This window comes from Myxocyprinus asiaticus, chromosome 41 (assembly GCF_019703515.2).
Source record: "Myxocyprinus asiaticus isolate MX2 ecotype Aquarium Trade chromosome 41, UBuf_Myxa_2, whole genome shotgun sequence".
Classification (NCBI taxonomy): Eukaryota; Metazoa; Chordata; class Actinopteri; order Cypriniformes; family Catostomidae; genus Myxocyprinus; species Myxocyprinus asiaticus.
This window is the reverse complement of record NC_059384.1, coordinates 21,182,278-21,206,609: the sequence shown is the minus strand read 5'-3', so window position 1 is coordinate 21,206,609 and position 24,332 is coordinate 21,182,278. Positions and strand designations below refer to the sequence as shown.

At 35.7% G+C, this 24,332-nt stretch overlaps 1 protein-coding gene across 2 annotated transcripts; it reads right to left on the bottom strand.

Annotated features, from left to right (window-relative positions):
- Positions 1 to 6,023: 6,023 nt before the first annotated feature.
- xkr9 (XK, Kell blood group complex subunit-related family, member 9) lies at positions 6,024 to 21,577 on the bottom strand. Of its 2 annotated transcripts, XM_051683096.1 has the most exons (6): positions 21,101 to 21,577; positions 20,750 to 20,797; positions 19,752 to 20,185; positions 18,990 to 19,174; positions 18,156 to 18,289; positions 6,024 to 6,107 (listed from the first exon to the last, which is right to left on the bottom strand). In XM_051683096.1, the coding sequence occupies exons 3-6, from the start codon at positions 20,042 to 20,044 to the stop codon at positions 6,090 to 6,092; spliced, it is 630 nt and encodes a 209-aa protein (XP_051539056.1). In that variant the 5' UTR covers positions 20,045 to 20,185; positions 20,750 to 20,797; positions 21,101 to 21,577; the 3' UTR covers positions 6,024 to 6,089. The 2 variants fall into 2 exon arrangements, with proteins under 2 accessions (XP_051539056.1, XP_051539055.1); XM_051683095.1 differs by lacking the exon at positions 6,024 to 6,107 and having other exon boundaries at positions 17,152 to 18,289; positions 21,101 to 21,576.
- Positions 21,578 to 24,332: the final 2,755 nt, after the last annotated feature.

The following is a 24,332-nucleotide window of genomic DNA, read 5'->3' as shown; positions in this document are numbered from 1 at the left end:
ATGATTATGTTTCTGTGAACATTTATTATTATTAGTTTTATTATTTATTTATTATTAAATTGTAATGTCATTATCTTTTTCTGATCATTATACGAATGGTATATTCACAAATGCAACTTCATTGCTGTAAGATATATTTAATTGCATAACAAGTCCTCACTTTTAACATTATTTTAACTTTTCCAGTGAAATTCTTGCCTGTCACTGATCTGTAACCAGTTTTACTTGTACTCTTTGACTTGCCTACAATTACATTTGACTGAGAACGCTGGTCCTTGATCAGTGTATAAAGAGTAACATTTTACCTTTGGCCTCAATCTACCCTCAGAGCTGAAGTAATTCGACAGAGTCCTGTAAGCCACATAAATAACCACTAGGCCCACAGGGGTGCTGTGCAGTATACAGGTGCTGTGGGACTGTCAGAAATGACTCAGCAGGCAGGAAAAGGTCCAGTTACTGCGTAGGCCCTGAGGTCTTGGTCTCTAATATCGGGGAGCTACGTCTTCATCAAGCCAAGAGGGGACCCAGGGGTGGTATTAGTGATGCTGTTCCTTCAACAGGTTCATAAATGATAAATAATCACCATCAGTCATAGCTCAGTTGTGCTGTGGATGTCACACGGCAAGCTAATTTGTTAATGCTGGGGCCTTAGAGAGAACCAGTTGGATACCCCTGAGTGCCATGAATAATAAGCTCTCCATCACTGTGCAACATACTTCAGGTTTAACATCAAGCATCAAGGTTGAGAAGTCAGAGTCCTGAAGGAATTAAGTTCTGACATTGTCAGAGCAGAGAGTAAGGTCTTCATTTTCCATTTTATAAAAGACTTTCCGGTACAGTTCTGTACATAATGTGTTAATGCAATCACAGTGGGTTAGGGTTAGGGCTTACGTATATGGTGGGTCAAGAGTCAGTTTTGATAGGGTCATGGACAGCAGGGAAAAAACAAGGCTAAATACAAATAATAAAATGCAACCAACCATTTAACTGTGTTCAGTTAAGATAGCAAAATAAAAAGATTTATCAACTTTGAAGTCAAAGGCCTTGTGTCCAATCAAACTATGGTACTTTGTCTCAATTTAAGTCAAAATAAGCAGCTGCCTGCATGGACATGTTGTGTGATATGCCCTTGTGAACAGCTATGAACAAAACTATGCAAGGTTAAAGACAAAATGCTAAATATGGACCCAAGATGGTTTGGTTTGAGCCATCCATTATGTTTTTTGTGCTGTGAATTATTGATTGGGTAGATTAATATTATTTTAATAATTATACTGCTATTCTACAGACACTAATCCAAGATCAAAAAGATCAATTGTTACTTCTCCTACAGCTTTCAAGCTCCATGCACTAAATTTGCAGTGAAACAAATGACTAGTAAGATTTACTTAATTTTTACTTCACAAGTTTGTGCACGAAGTTTTTCAAAGTAAATTGAAATAGTATAAAATTAAGTAAAATCTACTTAATGTCATGACATAATATTGATTAAAGTGATTGACTAAATTTTACTTAAACATTCAGTTAATACAGTATATTTTACTTACAAATCTGATGTACATTTAGCAAAATATGAATGAACAGTTTATTGGAACATTTCACATTTTGGACTTTCCTTATAATCATATGTATAATGATGTAACACATGACATATGGAAGCCTTTCACAGGAAAACTAAATGTATGCTATATAATGTATTAGACAACATCACCTTGCAATACAGGCCATAGAAACAAAGTGCAGAGTTGCACTGTGCCCACGCAGACTTGAACACTTGGTCTGCAAAACACGATGATGGTAACAATCAAAAGGTAATTTTCATTTTTTTTTTTTTTTTTTCATGAACAGGTCATTTTTAGTAGAAGATGAACTTCGGGCTTCACAAAACATGAAGTAACCAAATGTAACAGCAAAATCAACAATTAAAACAGTGAAATAATGTAAACTCATTAATTATTCAAGACCTGTGCATGCTGGGAACACCAGCTTGAAAAGTTAAGCAAAATTTATTTATTTTATTTACCTGTGAAATTTACTCAAATTAGCAAATAAATATGAAGATTTCTACTAAGATACATGATGACAAATTGTAAAGATAAAAAAAGTCATAAATAATATTTACTTATAAGCTAGAATTTTAATTTTTACATGTTTCAATTTAAATAAAAATGTAGAATTTTACTTAATATTTTCAAGTTCATGCTTTAACTTATTCAATGTAGAAAGTACTTAATCTTTTCTGCTATATTTATTTCACCACAAAAAAAAAAAAAAAAAAAAAAAAAAAAATTCAGTGTGGTACAGACCATCAGACTGTTCTGAGTTGTGTGCTCTGTTTTTTCTAATAGACTTATCATTTTTCCATAGCAGGCGATCAAAAATCCCATCGACTTACATTGATGGAATGTCCAGATGGGACAATACTATGCTTTTCTTACTGTTTATCTTCCTTTTACTATCTATCTATCTATCTATCTATCTATCTATCTGTCTGTCTGTCTGTCTGTCTGTCTGTCTGTCTATCTGCTCATGGATTTGTTGCTGCCTCTGTCTCTGTCTCTCTCTCTCCATCCATCCATCCATTCATCAAGGTTTGCTATTAGGACATTTTTGTTTAGTTTTGTACAATAAATACATTTGGTACTGTGTTTGGTTGCCACTTGATGTCCAATTTTATATATGGACCTTGAAGCAAAACCAGTTGGTAATGTCTTGCATAAGTCCACTTATATTCAGCACTCACACATTCCTTTCAGTCAGGTCCAGATAGATGGCATCAGTTTAGTGTGTATCCAACTCAAACACGAAAAGTAGAACTTTAATTTTTAGAACTTTTTAATAATTTCTTACCCAGTCAGCACCATCAGGACTCTAACATATTTTCTCTGTGCTTTCCCATTTTTTAGTGGCTTTGTCCAACACTATGAATGAAAACCCTTTTTTATTTGACTCAAATTATAGCATAAGTCCTTTTGGCAAATCCTGCACATGAGCAAAGCCGTTTAATTGAGGTGCTCCAACCGTCATTCTCCTTACTGTTATTTTGCTTGGCTGCTGTTTGCCGGTGGTCAGAGCCCAATTGCCTGCTGCGGGAGAGAGAAAACATTATTATTCACGATAGCTAGTGTGGAATGTATGCTAATAAAGGAACTGTTTGGTTTTTTGAGGCTGGAGTGATGTCATGGTTGTGTTCTGTCTCACCGTGGATGCATGCCACTACATTTCCTGTCAAAATCAGAGCACTTTAAGCCCAGACTAAGTCTGAACACTGTGTAGACTGTTTGGGATGAGTGTTCAGAGTCTTTTGTTGTGTTGCATTCTTAAATAGCAATGCCTTGCAGTCCCACTGAGACCAGCCACAATATCAACTGTCCAAATGTTGTGTGCATTCTGAGGTTCGACAGTGTGTTGGTGAAACAGAGAGCTCGGGGTAGACAATGGAATAACAACCATATATCTAGGTGCAAATGCTCAAAACAGGAAAGTTCTTCTTAGCCCTTCTCCAGAGATTAAAGTAATTTGGCACCACTGGTGTGTGATTAAAAACTGCAATTTTTAGTTTACATTTAACCATCACTCATATAAATATAGCTTAAATGCTTTTTTGACCTTCCAATCTGTGCGAATGTGATAAAAAATTATTAAAAAAATTAAATTAAAAAAAAGCCAATGCCGAATTAAATGGAATTAAAATATTTAAAACCTCAGGGCCCGTTCACACCAAACACATTCTTGTGTTAAAAGAAAAGCTATACGCAGTGTAACAAACACAACGGAGGTGTTTCTTGATACATGCTTTTAAAAGTTGACTATTTTTTTACCTGACAGTGTCTAAAAAAACATGGCACTCCTGTGTAAGATGCTGAAAAAAACAGCAGGAAGTGGCGCGATGGTCAAAGGCATCTGTCTAGCAAAGGACAATGGAAAAATAGTGCAAACGGACACAAAAACATTTTCAGTGTGAACGCCCCCAATAAATAAATAAATAAATTCAAAAAATAAGATAAATGTATAAAATTAAAACAGAATTAAATTAAAATAGAACACTTAAACTACACAATACATTTTATATTTTGTTTTGAATATTTCCAAATAACATGTTGTTGTTTTTTTTATTTTTATCATTATTATTATTATCATTATTATTATTATTATTATGATTATTATTATTAATTGATGGGTTAGAATTGCTTAAAATAAAAAAAGGATTGGGAAAGAGCCTTGTCTATATCTTACTCTTACTAAATTATCAAAAAAAATTAATTAAAGCTTGTTTGTATGATGGATCAGCCCTTTGACATTTCATAATGTGCAGGATATTAATTATAGATATCTACAATTTAATTTTCACTAGAAATGTATGCTAATTCTTGATATCAGGAATGGAATAACTAGTAAAATGCAATTTTTTTATATCAGTTATTAGGTTTGCACTAGTAAAAATGTTAATTCTTGATATGAAATCAAATCAAAATCAAATCACTTTTATTGTCACACAACCATATACACAAATGCAATAGTGGGTGAAATTCTTGGGTGCAGTTCTGAGCAACATCAGATTTACACAACACAATTTAAAACCTAATATACACATAATTACACACTATACAATAAACAGTATACAATACGCACAATATAGAATACACATTATACAATTAAAAAAATAGTATATATATAGTATATATAAAATGTACAGTACTTTGTATTGTACTGTATTGACATTCAGGCTGTCGGTTGATAGTCAGTTGCCAGTGTGTTGTTAAGAGAATATAATTATGACAGTCCAATGTGAGATAATAAGATTAATAAAGTGCAGTGCTGATGTATATTGATCGTGGGAGATCAAGAGTTCAAAAGTCTGATTGCTTGGGGGAAGAAGCTGTCATGAAGTCGGCTGGTGCGGGTCCTGATGCTGCGATACCGCCTGCCTGATGGTAGCAGTGAGAACAGCCCATGGCTCGGGTGGCTGGAGTCTCCGATGATCCTCCGAGCTTTTTTCACACACCGCCTGGTGTATATGTCCCAATATCAAGAATTATGTCATTGCTTGTGGAAACCCTCACTCTTGATATCAAAAATGGATTTTTGAAAAGCAAAAGCCGAATTTTTTTACATCTGTAACTGTATTTTCTCCTGTGGATTTTCACAATGATCTGTCATTCACTCCTGTTCAAAATGCAGTTACATATCTATATTTAATTTCTTACTAGTTTAAATTTTAATTTTACTACTTACTAGTAAAAACAATGTTTTTGATATTAATAATTACATTGTTACTAGTGTAAATGTCAATGTCTGTTAACAACAATTGAATCAAAACTAGTAAAAAGGCAAATGTTTTATATATGTACATATATAAAACATATTAGATATCCATAAATTGAAAAGTGAATAAAGATATCTTAAAAGGCTCTTTTCCTAGTTACAGTAGCATTATAGATATCTGAAATTAACTGGTGAAAACTAAATTACAGATATAAAAAAATTCGCATTTTTACTAGTTGTAATTCAATTGTTGAGATCAGGAATGGATATTTCACTTGGAACAATGTAATTATTGACATAAAAAATATCATTTTTACTAATAAGACAGATGATACATGTATTTAGAATGTCAGCTAGTAAGAAATTAATTATAGATAACTGTAATTGCATTTTGAAGGAGTGAATGACAGATCATTGTGAAATTCTGCTACAGTTAAAAATGCAGTAAAATATATCAATAATTGTTTTTGTTGAGGTCATTTTTTTATATCAAGAATTGACTTTTTTAACTAGTGCAAACCTATTGCTAATATTAAAAATCAGCATTTTCACTTATAGTAATTCCATCGTTGATATTAAGAATTAGCCTTTTGACAAGTGAAATTTACACATTTTAGATTTCTATAATTCATATATGATTCATATGCTGCACATCAGGGCTTGCGATAGGACCAAAGCAACACCATTCAGCTCAAAGGATCTCTACAGGACATAGAGAGAGAAGAAAAAGCATTTACTGGTTACCTGATGCAGTGAAGGCAGGACATGGCAGTGGCCTTCGCTCCTCCTCCTCCTCAGTATCCTGTGAAAGTATGTACTTTTTTCTAGGGGATGCCCACTCCCTGGCGAGACAAGATGGGTTTGGTTTTATTGCTCCGATAAAATGTGCTAACGGTCACAGAGCAGTTGGCTGTTTCGTGCTTTTGCATGGCTAGGGACAAGAGAGAATCACACATCCCATTTCTCACACTGCCTGGTTCCACGGCCCTAAGCACATTTTATGTAGCTCTTCCCTCCAGTGCAGATGGGTTAAATATTACATCAAAGAGCCTTTAATGTTTCACAGTGCCTCTCGAGTTTCGTTCCTGTATCGAGTTCAAAACTAGTGCACGGTGCATTTTAACAGTAGACCTAATGGATCGCAGTCCATAATCAGATTAGCACTGGCTTAATGTAGAACAAATTTTACTACACCCAGCATCAAAGAGGAGTCACACACTGTAAGTCCACACTGCATCTTTTTTCATAATTCAGTGTTTAGAGCTGATATAGACATGGAAGAAGAGAGACGGATGAGGATTGACATGATCTTGATAGAAGGCAGATACACAATGGACTTGTAAAAAAATGAGAGAAAACATCACTCTCTAAACCAGTTGCATATGTGCTTTATGTCTTCCTCCAAATATTTTTTTGTTTTACGTTTATAGCTTCTTCACTGTCAGCATTTATCTCAAAGTCATTTCCTTTCACTGTCGTGCAACAGGGTCATCCACATTTCAACACGTCTGCACTCAAAATCTTCCTAAATGTTACAACAAATAAAGACAAATCCATGTTCTGGTAACATGTGCAGTGTTCAATGAAAATTTCACCAATGGTTTGTTTTAATAAAGCCCCAAGATGATATCTGGATCAATCTTTAATCAAAATGCAATAACTTTCTCCACCTCTGAAACAACTTTCCTCTTTGTCTGACATCTAAAAGTCCCTCTTTCTTTTCAACCCCTCCCCTCAAACCACCTGGCCCTATTCTGGTATGTAATGCCCACTTTTCACAAGTTAATCAATTCCCAGTGGATGAAATTGAGTCCCATCCTATATTTTTCTCATTGAATATAATTTTTCCACTCAGAAATGTCTGATTACAAATGAAAAAATGGGTTTACCACAGCATGTTGCATTGACTTTAAAGGGATAGTTCACCTAAAAATTTAAATTCTTTCATCATTTACTCACCCTCAAGCCACCCCAAACTCGTGTGACTTTCTTTATCTGCGGAATACAAAAGATGTTTTGAAGAATGTCCATTCAATGTAAATCAATGGTGTCCAAAACTTTCAAGCTCCAAAATGGACATAAAGACAGCATAAAAGTAATCCATCCAACTCGACTGGTTTATGTCTTCTGAAGTTAGATGATACACTGAAAAAGCTTTCCTGTGTAAAGCTTCCATTTGTCATGAGGTACATTATTTAATGTGTTAATAATAAGATTTCAAAACTTGGAATGTTTTAGTAAAATGTTCATTTAAATTTCACTAAGCTTATCTAAATACCTTGCACATCAGATTTCTAAGTAAAAGTTACTGAGATGTTTAAGTACAATTTACTCTCTCACTTCAATAAATATTATGTTATGAAATTAAGTAGATTTTACTTAATTTTATACCATTAAAATGTACCTAGAAAAACTGTGTGCAAGTAAATCTTACTCTTCAATTTTTTTAGTGTAGCTTTGGGTGAGAAACAAACCAAAATTTCAGTCCTACTTAAAATTTGAAATTGGGATATTTTAAAAATGCAGTAGGTTTAAATGATAGAGTTTCGATAAAGTTTTTTTGGGGATACATTTAAACATTTTACTTTGATGTACAGTAGAAAATACCAATTGCTATATCTTTTTGATACATAATGATGCCGCTATTGAGTATCTGACAACCGCATGCAGCCTCAAAGCATTTCCTTCTTGAAGCCTGCACTGATTACCAATTGGGCAGGATGTCAGGATTTACAGTGAATAAGGACTTTTTTTTTTTTTGTAGACAGTAAGGTGTAGACAAGGCTCTTTCCCAATCTTTTTTTTTTTTTATTATTTTTGGTTTCTCACCTAAAGCTATCATACTGCTTCAGAAGATGTGGATTAAACTACTTGAGTTGTATGGATTACCTTACCAGCTGCTTTTATGTGCTTTTTGGAACTTGAAAGTTTTGGACCCCATTGACTTGCTTTGAATGGGGAAAAAAAATCATACATGCTTCAGAATATTTTCGTTTGTGTTCTGGAGTAGAAAGAAAGAGTTTGGAACGATATGTGGTTTAGTAAATGAGAATTATCACTTTTGGGTGAACTATTCCTTTAATATTCACATGCAGTGAGCAAGTCGGCAATGGCAACGAAAAACTCCCTGAGATGTTTGGTAGGATGAGAAAGAAATCTTGGGTGAAATTAGCATACCATACTACAGCAAAATGATTTCAATTTCTCATTGGTTGGTTGTTGTTCTAATTTGCACTGAGCTTTTTTTATCTCCAGAACCTGTCCTTGAACCTCTGGTACAGTGCAGTACTGAATGTTGGGAGTAGCAGTGCTTGAAAGCCTGGAATAGAGAAATAGACCCCAGCTTTGCTTCCAGCACTATTTTTAGATGAAAATGGACACTTACCACCTCAAGCCAGAGATCATCAGTCTTGCACTCGACATTTTGGACTGTCTTTGCATAAAGAGAAATATATTCACACAGCACTCTCAGTTCAACATCATTACACCCTGTAAATGGCCAGACTATGATAGTAAGAATTCATCACCTCTGCCGCCCAAAGATCAAGCTCAGAACTACAGTGTAAATTCAAAACAAAAAGCTTGCGATTGATGGCTTCCGTAACCAGGGCGTTTTAGGAAGCTGAGTGATGATGTAAGAGAATAAACATGAAAGTCTGACGTAGTCAGGTTAATCAAGACTGGCTTTTTTTCTGTGCTCTGCACTGCACTGCTCTCTCGCCAGTCCATTCTTCATTCATTATTTTTAATCTTGTTTAGATGTTGATTGTGTGGACATTCCAAATCTTGCCTTCAGACCACAGCCCTGTACAAATAAACAGGCTTGGCCATATCATCTATCTTGCCTATGCTCTGCAGGAGTATGCCCAACAAAAACATGGCTTCTGTTTTCTATCTGTGAACGAGGTGACTGGGACCGGGCCAGGAGACACAGGCCTTTGTCGTGTGCCGCCCAGGCTGGCATCACTCTTGAAACACTAAACCAACATCCCCTTAAATTAGGATTATACAAATTGGCATTCTTCTGACTCACTCCTTCCTCTTTTATGCTCAGTTTCAGAGTGCTCACGCCACAGAGCGTTTGATGAAGCGCAGTGGCCAGGTTATTGCTCTGAAACCACTGTTTATCAAATAAAAAATTTCTAAAGCATTAATGACACTGTACTTTCAAGTACTTTACATAGTTGAACAGATAACATTACCTGTGCCCTCTATGTATCTGTATCGCTGATCTGACTTTTTGCCCATAAGTGACAAAAACATAAGAGATATTATAAGACATGAAAGCATTTAATAAATCCTAGTGGCAGATAATACTGTCACCACGCTGACTGGCAAAGTCTTGGCTTTTTGTTGAACCTGATGGAAATAGTACTCAAACAATATGGAAAAATGAATGATAAATGGAACAACTTACAAAAAGTACCATTGTATTACCATATTTTTGGACATATAATAGGGCAATGCCATGTTTTTTTGGACATATACTGTGTTAATACCATAGTATTCTTTGAAGTACCATGTAACTTCCATGGTGTATGAATATGGTAATCATGCAGTACATTCAAAGTTCATCTGATCTGCTACTACTGATCACTGTACCATGTTTACACCGTAAATTCTGAAACAGTAGTTTAAAAAGTTTTGCTGCTAAAAATCGGTCTATGCCTATCACTGGGCACCAGTGTCCAAAGCTGGACGTGTTGTTGAAACGGATGGGCATGTGTAAGCTCCAGTTTCTCCACAGGGTGGCACCAAAAGTAAGTTGTATTAAGTTGTGAAGGATATAATACACTCAACAGAAATGCATATTTTAATAATTCTACCCCTTAACCCAAACCTCACTGTCAGGGGAGTAAAAATGTAATTTTAGAGTGAAAATGCAACCTCCAGATCGCACTCACTATTGTTTATGTGAATGCGATTACTTCCTGTATCCTCGTGACCAGAACCCTACCAAAGGCCCTGTCCCAATACCCACGCTTGCTGTCTTGATACTTAAGTGTGTGTGCACGCGCCACCAAGTAAGTGTTCAAGACTGTCCCATGTCTGAAACATGCCAAAGCTCAGTGCACTTAACCCACACTAAATTCACATTGGCCCAATTACCATTCCGGAGTGGTATTTCAGGCTAAGTGTATCCCAGAATTCATCACCTTCAGGAGCCGACACTCCGCCTATCCAAGCGATCGCCTTACCTTCGCCATGATGATGTTAAGGAAAGCTTTTCAATATGTTATTTATTATAATCAGATGGTAAAACGTAAGTGAAGCATACGTACTGTTGTATGTAAAAAGTGCAATATAATGTTCACAAATGGTTGGGATGACTTAACAGCATCCTCATTATTACTAAATATTTATGTGTATATTTAGATGCCTCTTTATCCTTCTCACCTATTTTGAGGCCTCTTTGTTATCCTTCTCGCTTAATCACCTTATTTAGTTTGTTCTCACCTAATACTGCTGGTGATTTTGGTCATTTATTAGCCAGTGCGGCATACAGTATACGATTTATTAAATGTTGTTTTAAAATGTTATTAACTACTACCACTGTTTCTGTCTCATCTGTACATGCGTTTATGTATTTGAAGTATACATTTTAATGCTTTTTATTTGTTGTATGACATTTTTTTAAATTATACATTTTATGCAGTGTATTATGGATTTTACAGTTAAACATATTTTAATGTTTTAAAATAATTAACTTTCACGATTAATTTCACACAATGAAACATTGTAAAAAATGTACTTAAATATTTTCAACAACACAATACACTTCCAACAACCAGCAGTGTAATGATAAATAAAAGGATGGGTCAATGTTTCAGATATTTATTAATTTAAGTAGGCTATAACAGTCACCACTACCAACAACATTCAGTCTTCTGAGTGCAACTATAAACTACAACTACAAACAGCTATCACAACCGGATCCAGAGTCAGACTGGCCATCGGAAGCACTGGGAATTTTCCTGATGGTCCGGCTGCAAAACGGGGCCGCGATATGCCAAAGTGGGCCACGATAAGCTGAAGGGGGCCGCAAAACAGTGCCGCAAAACGGTGCTGCGAGATGCCGAAGGGGGCCACGATATGCAGGAGACAGCGACACACATTGCCACGACCCCATAATAAACAACAAATCTCCAAAACGGTTGGTCAATATTACAATCAAAGAATATATTTCAAATCAGCAGTAAAATCTGACAACACTGGAATCATAAATTGTGCTTCTTTACCTCAGATTAAGCTAAAAAAAAAAAAAATCCGGCTTGTATATCTAATGCGCATGCGCATTCCCAAGTTGATTGACAGGCGATATATGTATCTAAAAAGTGATTGGCTCAATTACCTGTAAGGAAGGACTTCCTTTTTACATCTGTTTACCATTGGCCATATCAATTTCTCCTATTCATTTAACAGAAGTGGCCTAATATACTTGATATGATGCAAAAATATCTGATGTGGGGCATGCTGCTTGTCAGTAATTCAGCTGAATGGGGTCGATGTCAGGATACAAAAACTTGCGTAAGCAACATGTCAATTTCTTGTGTGATTATGTTGTCATGGTATAGATCTGTTCAGCCTTGACGTCAATTTTTAGGCGAACCCAGAATCTAATTCATCATGTGTTCCCTCAGGATTTTCCTATGAGTTTTTATAATGGGGTTTTTTAACTTATGTGTAAAATAAGGTCTGTAGTAAACATTACTTGGCAATACTTGGACATTTTGCTCTACCACATAATTTACACACAGTCATACCTCAAACTTGAATATTAAAGCAATTGAATTTTAATTCAATACGGCTTCAAAATTCATGTTTGAGGTATGACTGTGTGTAATTTGTGTTGTAGAACAAAATGTCCATGTATCGTCATGTAATGTTAACCGCAAATTCTCTTCCGGGTTTTTGGACTACAAGCTGAACAGCTCTATTACCACAGTACTTAATAAAAGTCTATGTTTTATAAATTTTATAACCTTTAGAATTTGTCAGTGAAAATAGTCACCGTGGCATACAGTATATGTACTCAGAGTTGTTGAAAATTTAATTTTATAGAATTGCAAGTTTTCATTTTTCTGATTGCTCTGATTAATTTTTCACTCTTTTTTTCAATTGTATGTTGAAAAGCAAACTGATTAATAAGGTGAACAATGCCTTGGAACATCATTGTTCTGCTTACAAAGACCATACACTGCCAGCAGAATTAACCTGAAATAACACATTCATAGTTTTATTTGGCCCATGAAGCAACCATACTATGGCAATCATTAATTAATGTGCTGGTTTAAAAGTAAACACTCTATAAATGAGACATTGTTAATTACCATGAACAAATAAACCTATTTAGAGGAATGTACATTTTTATTTTTGATTTGACATTTACACAGCCAAGGGCAGACATTTGTCTTCATTTATTCTGCCATTAGGGTCCTTTTTGCCATGGAACATGTCACTTATAGAACAAGTTTTTCTTTTCCAAACGATTTTCAATTAATTGATGACTGATTAAAACTTCCATCTACTGGAATGAAATCAAAACCAGAATTCATTGACAGAGCAGATGTACTGTCTAGCTCAAAGATATTACCCTCATAATTCTATAATTTAAGCTAATTACATAACTTAGAATGTGTTAGTTTACGTGTGCATGTATGTGCAACTGTGTCTGTGTGTGTTCCCGCTCTGTATGTATTTGATCTTTAACATCCTGTGAATGAGTTCCAGGTGTGAGTATGTGTAGTTTGTGACACAGCCCACCTAAGAGCAGCAGTGATGTGCTCCATCTTGAGTGCTCCGCTCTTTTGCCTTGTTTCTCTGGCATATGAAAACAGGCAGTGTCAGGTCTCTGGTAATGACTGACCTCACCATAGCTATGCTACAACACAGATTGCCTTTCCTTTCTCTAACCCCATGCCCCCCCCCCCCCCCCGCCCAGCCCTCCTTCACAAAAATGGCACTTAAAAAATATCCAGCTGCCATTGTTGCCCTTGCTGAAAAGAAACTCCAGCTTAGACCAGCCTGAGCTGGATTGCTGGTCTTACCTGGTCTCCCAGCTTGCAGGCTGGTCTGTTTGCTGATTTTACTGCTGGTTTAAGATTTTTTTTTTTTTCCAGAAGAGGCTACAGACCACTGTTTAAACTTGGATCCAAAAGTTTTTTTTCTGAAAAAATGTGCAGTTACTTGTATCTCACCCGCTCCATGTGGACTTTATTTAAAGACTTTCCGGGAGAAATGTAGTGCCACTCTGTGATCAGAAAGAAAGTGATTGGATTTAATTAAACTTTCCTCTTTCGCCAGTCTGTCACTGCCAGGCCTAATTTGTTAGCATGTGCGCCCTGATTAAAGGACCTGTAGTGCCACACCAATTCGTGCTCCAGCGTTCCCCTTAGTGAATTCTCCAGTTATGAGGCAAAACCACCAGTGTCGTAATGTAGCCTGCGTAGACATTTACAGATTACTATTGCTGCTAATGTATCTGTGCTCGCAGCCAGAAGTCAAGTCATAATAATTAAAGACACGCTGCATCTCAAGCGCATATTAATCATGCTTTATATGGACTTTGAAGCTCTAATGGAAAACAGCCACCCATATGGCTGCCTCTCCACTTTTATTGTGCTTGGACAAATTGTGGTGAGTGTTTGCTGGTATGCCCCATTTCTGACTGGGTTTTACAGGAAATGGCAATAAGAAAAGCAAAAATAAACTCAAGTGAATCAGGGAGACAATCGGTGGTTATGCTGTCTTGATTGATTTACAGCAGACAAAACAAAGCCAGGTCTGTATGTGTGTGTGTGTGTGTGTGTGTGTGGAACATACTACAACTATCTTCTTAGATATTACCAAAAAATAATCAAGATATTAAAGTAAAATTAAGTCAGATCTTTAAGTCAGCTCAATTTAATTTGTCTACTAGGTTCCATAATTAGCTTTGAATTGTATCCAGTAATAACATATAGGGCTCTATTTTTGTGAGTGCGCAAAGCACAGCACAACGCACTACAACTGTGTGCAACATGTTATCCAATTTTTGTGAAAGTGCTAAATCTAAGTGCAATGTCCATGCCAGAGATTTGTGTTGAAATGTAGGACGTTGTTTATTTTACATTTTGTTTATATTTACAACTGTATTTATGATCTCATTTTTATTGGTATTTTTCCACCTGTTGATGTAGTAATTTTTAAGTCACTGCAAAAGAGGCCGGTGGAAGAAGTTGGAGAGGGTAAAATGTTTGGAATTGGTATGATTGTTTTGACCACTTCATTATTTTGATTATATTTTTTGTTTCATTTGAAGTGTAATTTAATTTATTGAATTTTTCAAAATCGAAATCAACCAGTAGAAGTGAAGTACCAATACAATCAAAGTTAATACTAGCCATGATTTGTGAGTCAGTGGATGAAAATTATTAATAATTGTTACATTCTCTATAATTTAACGGAGCCTACATACATATCCTAAACCACATTTTCCATGCATATAAAAGGAGCGTGTCTCGTTCAACAGAGATGCAGTTAATGCACAAAAGAACGTAAATCCAAGTCTATTCTTCTAATTCATTGCATACAGTCCATTTACACTACCGACTTCTTATGAATGTGTTTTCTTTGTTTATATCACTGGTGCATGAGAGGGAATGGACTTTATAATTAAAGGAATGTTCCGGGCTCAATACAAGTTAAGCTCAAACGACAGCATTTGAGGCATAATGTTGATTACCACAAAAATTAATTTCGACTCGTTCCTCCTTTTCTTTTAAAAAACAAAAATCTGGGTTTCAGTGAGGCACTTACAATGGAAGTGAATGGGTTCAATTTTTAGAGGGTTTAAACACAGAAATTAAGCTTATAATTTTATTAAAGCACTTGCATTAATTCTTCTGTAAAATCTTGTGTATTATTTGAGCTGTAAAGTTGTTTAAATTGTCATTTTTACAGTCGTAGGGTTTTAGGGTTTGTTGACATTACATTGTCATGGTAACAAAGTTGTAAAACTGGCTATAACTTTACACAGAAAAGTTTAGTTAGCAATTTTATCACTAAAATAATTTGTACACGCATATCCTTTATGTCTTGTTGCTATATTTTTGAAACAGTGAGTATCCACTTGCGCCTAGACTTAGCGCATGCTTGCACAAAAATACCAAAACTTCATGGCCATGCCCATTTACTTTGCGCTTTGAGCTAGCACTCTTAAAATAGGGCCCATTATGTTGTACTGTACAGCATATGATGCACGTAAACCAATAGCTCAGAATAATCAAGATATTTAAGTTAAATTAAGTTATGAAGGTCAGCTTAATTTAGTTTGTTCCCTGTGTGAAGTAATTAGCTTCATTGCCCAGTTTTATGTAGTATGCTAACCAGTATGACATGTTCTGCATGTCTGCAGAAACACTGATTGAAACATTATTTATGAAATGTAAAAGTTTGAATGGAAAAATCTGTTAATAACTATATTTCACAAGATTTTTTTAATTATTGAATCCTGATTTGTCTGCAATTGTAAACCAAACCTGTTTTACCTAACTTTTACCTTAACATGAAACAAGGTCACTGCAGGGCAGCATTTCTATTCTTCAGCAAAGGAGAATGTAAATACGGCTACATTCATTATATAACATCATCACTGTCAAGTATAAAAACTTCAAATTGAAAAACAAACTGAGAAATAGTCTTTTATTAGTTTTGTATTTTGACCCATTATGATGTGCTCATTCAACTCTATGCAAGAGTGAAGAAGTTGCTTTATCTCTTGTCCATAAAGTCTACTTTTAAATGCAATACTAAGTCCAAAATCATAGCAATATCAATGCAGACCAGATCATTTATCATGAAAGGGAGTAGAATATTTTGTTTGGTAATAAAAAATAGAGCATGCTATTGATTCATGGACACAATATTAAAGACTCCACCATAGAGCCACATGGACTGTAAAGATATAATAAATATAGCCAAAATATGTAGAAAAAGAAATGTATAATAACCTCAGTATAATTAAGATATTTTTAATGATATATGTATGGGAGAGTGTGTTTAAGAGTATGCAAAGAAAGACATTTACAATGTATATTCACTATTAGCCTATACGTGTTTGTTTCAGTGTATGTATGCATGAGAGAAATTAAAGAAGGTCTGATGCTTGCTAAGAAATATTTATGTTTACTTAAAAAGCTACTCCAGTTGATGAAATCTGCTGTCTGTCTGCATGGTAAGCTCACCACCTTGTTGCAGATGTTCTTCTCTTTTTATATTCACTCTCTTTTTTATGCTTCTCTCAATACTTCTCCACTCTGGTGGGTTGCACAATAATTTTAATTGTAGTTAAAAAAGAATTGGATTGGTTTATTATCTTTAAATTAGCTCTGAAACAGGCGATCTGCATTTGATCTCGTAGCCTCTTGGTCTCTCTATACGCAGAGATTGTCAGGGTCAAAGTTCACATATCCTTTTGCTTAAGTCAGACATACATGTCCACATGAAAGATTCATACGTCTTCTTTTTACACAGTGTGTTGAAGTCAGTAAAGTTACATAATGTTGTATTCAGATCACAGTGTAAATTGCTGTTCCGACCTTTTTCATTTTGTTATTCAAGTTGTATTATTAAGGTAATCACTTTCTCTCTTGAATTAATATATTTGTTTTTTTTTCCAAAAACCATTTTATAATTTACTATAAATGTACTGTAATTTACTATAAACATTGCAACAAATATCAAGTTCAGTACAGTTGTATTACTAAGTTGATCGCTTACTCTCTTCAATATATATATATATATATATATATATATATATATATATATATATATATATATATATATATATATATATATGTATAGTAGAACTGAAATACATTTTTGAAAGAAATTTCCAAACCCAGATTACTGTTTTCTTCTGTGGAACACAATAGGAGATATTATGCCAACTGTTAACCTCACTCACTTTAGCCACATTCACTTTCATTGCATCTTTTTTTTTTTTTTTTTTAAACAATGAAAATGAATGGTTACTGATGCTGTCACTTTATGGATGATAAAGTAATACAGAAGAAAGTAATACAGGTTTGGAACAATAAGAGAGTAAATGACGACAGAATTTGTTATTTTTTAGTGACCAAACTCTTTAAGGATTTTTGGAACAACAGTGCCATCTTGAGTTGTGGTAGTGCTTCAACTACTAACAGAAAACGATCAGACATCAGCACCGGGAGAGGATGAATTGAAGGCACTAATCTCAGCAGCAGAAAGCGTATTCATCATTTTACAGGTTCGATTTGATACCTGTAAAATCAGATATCTTCCCTAATAGCTTTTAAACATTTTTATAGATCCTTCATATATTGCACTTATAAATAACTTTAAATAGATAGCTTTTTTCAATAATCAATAGACTATTATATTTGTAAAAAATTGTTTAAACGTGTTGTTTCTTTCTTTTGCTCATCTCTTTCCATTCCATCTATCTCATCAGACACCTTATGAGGGTGCAGAAGACTGTAATAGAGTCCCAGAAAACCCAGTCCAAGTGAATTTGAAATTAATATAAATAATATGATGGGCAAAAAATAGTCAGTCCCCTCGGATTCTGGTTTGAAGAGAAACAACAGAATAGGTGCTGCCAGGTTTTGACTGACACTGAAAATGTAATACACAGTCATGGGAACTTGGCTGTTCTCTCCTTTAATGTTAAAAAATGTAAAAATTAAGATGACTCCAACAGTGGCTCGATAAATATATTCAAGGACTCGTGAAGTGCAGAAGTCAGTCTTTTCCAAATAAGCCCAGAATGTTCCCAATAGCCATATGAAGGCCATTGCAAGAGTGCTGAAGGTGGACAGCATGATGAAGAGGGTGAGGCTAAGGATTCGAGGAGTTATGGTGAATACCTTGTAGAGTAGATACACAACTGTGGGGATTCCACAAGGCATCTCGTTAACGTGAGGTAGAGAGCGGCGTAAACAGCGACGATAATCCACCGTTGACCAAGCGATGTTGAGGAAGGACACGGCCATGCTGATATCTAAAAAAAGAGTTGTTGTTTTTTTTACTAATTAATCCGATTACTTGTCAAATTGCAGATGTTTATCTTTTATGCTGTTATATACAGTGGCTCAAAATGATTTGGACACTTAAGACAGATTTAAAAATTTATAAATGTGTATGCATTAAATTACAAAATATCAAACCAGCTGGTATTTATTTTAAAGAAAGATAGCAAAGTACACTTTAAGGCAAAAAAAAAATAAATAAATAAAATAATAATAATTACAATAGATATAGTGTTTACAATTAAGACAAAAAATTTTGGACACTTGTTAAATGTTAGTGGAACATGTTCATATTTCCATGAGGAACTGACTTCATATGTTGACTAAAATAAGTTTAAAGGTAATAGCAAAAATTAGTTGTGAGAAAAGGTCTATTTTTAAAAGAAAAACAAATAATTTCTATGATGTTTATTTTCAAATGCAAAGACATTCATAGATTTATAAGTGTGGCCATTTTAAGTGTCCTATTACTTTTTGGGCCACTGTATCTGTGTAATAAAATGGTGTTGGAAGAGTAGCTTAATTAAAAGTTGTTAAACAGAATATTGCAAAATGATGGAAAATCAGGCCAGGGAAAAGTGTAATATAATTTACTACTGTTTCACAGTCCCTGCCTAAACAATTCTAGATTTACATGGCAGATGCATTGATTTTATCTATCTATGAACTCACATTGCAGAGTAGAGCGATGGTTGTGCTCCAGTATTATATACAGTTGCAGGACAAGTTGAGGAACACTCTCAAGGAACGTTTCAAACAAGCGGAGCATGCTCAGATCTGTAGCGAGGTCGAAAAGCCGTGACTGGACCTGGTTGAACCAAAGGGCTTTATAACTCTTCTTCAGCAGACTGAGATACCTGCCGTAAGGGTGACAGAGAGATCAAAAGACATCAAAAATGTGAAAATGCTTGCGTAAATGTGACAGATACAATACAATTATATAAACATTGTGTAAATATGTCCATACCGAGGCCCCAAAACGTTTTTGGACACTCAAGTCTCACTTAATTTATACAATTTATTGCAATAGATAACACTGGATGCAAACAAATTATGCTAGACCTTTTCTCAGAAATTATTTTCTATGCCTTTTTGGCTCAATAACTTTTACCAACTGGTGCCAAGTTAATTTTAGTGGCTGCATGAAGTCAGTTCCCCAAGTTCACACAACTGTCCTAGTAGAGTAACCACAAGTTCAACACATTAACTTCCACAACGTTTGACAACTAGAATACATATAACATTTATACAGTACACTTTTTTCCATTATATAATTCAAAAACATTCATCCAAGTGTGGCTTAAGTGTCCAAATACTTTTTGGGACCACTGATTTCCTTCCTCCTTATTTTTATATTTAGGTCTATTATCCAAAATGTAACATCCGTGCAATAACACTTGGTCAAAAGACAAATTAACTTGTTGTGAAAGTTACCTTGTAATAATGCCTATCTGCAGTACATGTATCCCAATCAGATGGCCAGTGGGCAGGTTGTCCTCTTTACCATCTCTCTTGTCATCTTTAAACCATACATAGCTGAATATCTGTATGCATAAAGATCCGCTCAGAATAAACACAAGAGTCAGTGCAGCCCAGGTGAGATGTCTGGCTCTAAAATACTGCACAGTTAACAAGAAATCTGATCCAATGTCTCCTAGATAGAAAATCAATCCAATAATGGTGCATAGCCACCGAAATTTTGTAAAGTCCCCTCCAGCAGATGTCATGATTTTGTTTTATGGCATTCGATAAATGTTGAAAGCAGATTTTCCTTGCTGTTGCTGAATATGTGAACAGACATTCGGTTGCTGCCAACGAAAAGAGCTTGTGCACTCATTCTAGGAATGTCCTAATGAAACAATGATAACCTACAGTACACAGAAAGAACAAGAGAAAATACAAGAAGTCAATTCAGATACATACAGAAATCAAGACATTGTAGAATGTTGTACAGCTCAACTAAAATTCTGTTGTGCAAGAACTGAATGAACGAATTCTTATTGATTCAGTTCTTAATGTGTTCCATAATATTAGGTTATATCTATTTGTTGCTATTATATCTATGTATGTTCCAGACTTTGTCCAGTTTCAGTCACTAACCACCATAACATGATAGTCTAATGAATACATTGCATCACAAACTGCTTTGCTCACCCAAGGAAATTATGTAATGTGTACAAACTATGGAACACACTATCAGAATTACCATACATGTAGTCTGTTTTCCAAAACGGTTGCTCATTCTGTCTTACAGTATGTTATCAAAAGTACTTTTTCATAGATGGGCTGAAATATGTGGCACCTTCTTCATATTTATGTTCTTAAATGATTTAATATTTCACTTTGTCTTTCTTTTTTCACTCTTTATCTTGCTTATCTTAAGCACTTTGAATTACCACTGTGTATAAAATGTGCTATAAAATTAAACTTACCTTGCCTCGCCCATCATTTGTTTAGCTCTCAGTCTTTGTGTGATTTACCTAATAAATGCAACATGAGAAGTGTTATGGTGTACTATTACAAAGCAAACAAACAAAAAACATACTGAAAGTACATACATAAACTACTTATTGTAATCACACTGTCATGTACATTATATAAAAATATAATAATATACATTTGGCTGTATATACAGGTTAACAATCTCTAGGTCATATGCTACTTTTATAGATGAGCCATAACTGTTACTTTACAGTGTTCCCAAGTGTAACATTAAATCAGTTTTTACTCACAGAAGCTATCAAGGAAGATTCAATGTGTGAAAAATCACATCTAAAACTTACCAGGCTTCCACACTTCTGCTTCAGTTCAGCAGTGACAATCAGTCGCTGGTTTCCAGACTGCGTGATAATTCAACTGACAGAGCAAACCGCACCCTTCCTGCACTAATCCAAGAGTCTCTGTGTGATTTTAAATACAAATGAACAAATGACTCTTCTCACCCTTCTGCTCTCTGCTTTTCTGTTCTTCTCAGACCAGGACATGATGGTGTACATTCTGATCATTTTTTAGATCCTGATATGAGCCAGAAACTACCATTTAATTTAAACACATTGGCAAAGTGCTGTTTATGTGGGTTTGGCTACTTGGTTGGAAAACTAAAATGAAACAATGTACTGGTATGCTGCTCTACACGTTCTACTGTTTGTATTTAAGACCTTATTAGTTCCAAGTTACTGTACTTCCTGTTACAGGAGCCTTGGTGCTATCGGCAGGCCCAAACAGAATCTGTGCCAGCAGGACTCCACTAAAACCTCTGCAGATTTCTGTAGAATTCTGTAGTTCTATACATCTCCCACCCCTTGCAAAATTTTGAATGATCTGGTAATGCTTTAGCCTATTGACAAAAATCCAGACAAAGCAAGAAAACTTCTTGGTTACTGATGTAACCTCTGTTCCCTGATGGAGGGAACGAGACGTTGTGTTGATGTAGTGACACTAGGGGTTCGATCTTGAGAGCCCCAATCACCTTTTCTTAAAATAGAAAAGGCCAACGTAATTGGCGAGTGGAATTTGCCTGCCATTCTCCACCCCCGGACAAACGGGCATAAAAGGAGATGGCGTACACCACTCATTCAGATTTATGCTGAGGAGCTGATAGAGTATCTCGGCCATGTCAGCGGCTAGTTCAGCGCCGTGGCAGGAGGTGGGTATGACTTAAGACAGAGAGAGACACGCGGCGATACAGAAACAAAACAAAGCCACGTGCTCTCACAAGACAAAACACTCAAATGGCATGAGCGTACACCGCCAAGACAATAATGCAATATACACCCATGCCAACCGACAAACAAGATGAGAGAATGGGTAGCATGCCAAACAAAGCAATGCCACGCATTCTCACACTAGACGAAACCTTAGCATACATCGTGAGGCAAACGCCCACGATGCACGCAACAGGCGACAAAAACAAGAAAGGACACCTGTGCCAGAGTTCAGCCACACACACACCCGACACCTTAGACCGAAGTGTCCGAAACTCAGCACAACATGAAGACAGCTCTAGACCGAAACCGAACCAGACAGGAAGTCAGGATCCAGACACCGTGCTCCCGACATGAATATGTGCACAGCAGGGAATACAACCGGAACCGCGCGCTCACACAAAGACAGACAACGAAACACAAGACAGACATGGGACGATAATGCCATGGTCCTGTCAGACAAAAACCCAGACTGACAGAGTGACAGGACCGTGACACTTTTACTTAACCACACATGTTGTCAGTTTATTAAGCATAATTGGTGTAGGAATGTGCATGTCAATGCATATTACATGTATGATCTTACACCGATGCTAAATAAGCAGACAACGTACAAGGTCATGTAAATGCCTTTAAATGTTTTTCTTTTATCGGGGTAAGATCCATTGTTGGGTTACTCAAAATAAGTAATCCACTACAAATTACTTCCCTGGAAATGTAATCAGATTATTTTAATGATTACTTAATCTAAAAAGTAATCACATTATAAATTATTTTACTTTTAAATTACTTTATAAATCACTTTTCCTAAGAAAGTTTTTGGTTTTCCACTCAAATTCAAAATGTCTATATTTCCTCCTCATTCATTGTCACACACCCTTCAGCTGTCACAGAAACGCTAACAGATGTACATAGGAATTTAGCGCAAGTAATGTACTTAAAAGTAACTAATTACTTTAAATCAGTAACTGTAATCTGATTACAATAATTTGAAATGTAATGTTTTACACTACTTTTTGAGTTCAAAGTAATTAGATTACAGCAACTAATTACTTTGTAATCGGATACACTCAACACTGGTAAGATCATAAACAGTTTTATGGTCGGCATGTGTAGGTTTTTGCCATTTACCTTGATTTTGTGTTGCACATGCTCTTTCCGGCATCATCCAGTGTGCGCAAGTTAGAGGTCTGCACGGGCCTTAAAATGAAACCCGAACCGACCCGAACCCGAGATTGTGTGGCCTGACACTACCCGGCCCGAACGATACCATCAGATTATAAGCCCGAATCCGACTCAAACCTGAAATCGCTCACTATCTTTATAATTTCTTCTCCTAGCAAGTACTATTGCAATAGGCTATGTTTTATGTAAGCATATAGGCAACATTCGTAACAGTACTGAAACAGTAAACATACAGTTTTAAAAAGGCACAGCAGCCCCTTACACTAAAGCAGAATGGAAAAAAAGCATTGATTTACAGTTTATGTGCTGAAACTTTGCTTAGTGCAGAACAATCTGGAAAAAAATGAAACAATGCAACAGCCCCCTCTATACAGCTTGAACTTGTTTAGAATGTTGAATCTTTGTGACAACTGCGCTAAAAACAATCTAGATGCAGCGTAAAGAATGAGCGCAGGTGTCTCGACATGCGTTTTTGAAAATTTGAAGTTCTTTTTAACTTGACACAGTGTTTAAACGGTCCTGCGCGAGATGCTGAAGAAACAGCGAGACACATCGCAACAGTCAAAGACATGCGTTCAGCATGTGTTTACATAGGAAAACAATGGGAAAACAGAACAGACGCGTGCAAAAAACATATTGGGTGTGAACGGCCCCGAACTAACTCGTTCACGCGTGTCTGTGAGTGAGAGGCCGTGCGCAAAAAGAGATCGGTAGGCCTGTTTTTTTTCTTTTTTTTTTTTTTCTTTCATTAATTACAAACCCGAAGTCCTACTTGAAAAACTGACCAGAACCTGGCCCGAAACCCATTGGGTTATTGGGTCCCATCGGGCCCGAGTTGGGTTTCAGACCTCTAGCGCAAGTGTAGTGCATATGCTCATTTATGTTTTGACGTCAAAAGCAGAGAATAACCCGATGATATAAAATCTCGTGTAAACACATTTTTCTTGCGTCTTAATTTTGTTTTTGTTTTTTTTTTTACGTGGATTTTTGGTGTATTGTGTGCATGTAAACGCACTCAATAACACTTTATTTTAAGTGGGGCATATAGGGCCTTCAAAACCTCTTAGGTCCTCTTCAGGCACTCAAAACAACAAATACTTGTCTGTATCCCCTTATTCCCTTTCAT

Coding starts and splice junctions, on each gene's coding strand:
- xkr9 (XM_051683095.1), bottom strand. CDS start 20,044: ATGACATCTGCTGGAGGGGACTTTACAAAATTTCGGTGGCTATGCACC. Junction 19,175..19,751: donor CAGATAGGCATTATTACAAG/GTAACTTTCACA, acceptor CCCTTACGGCAG/GTATCTCAGTCTGCTGAAGA. Junction 18,290..18,989: donor CCATCGCTCTACTCTGCAAT/GTGAGTTCATAG, acceptor CTCTTTTTTTAG/ATATCAGCATGGCCGTGTCC.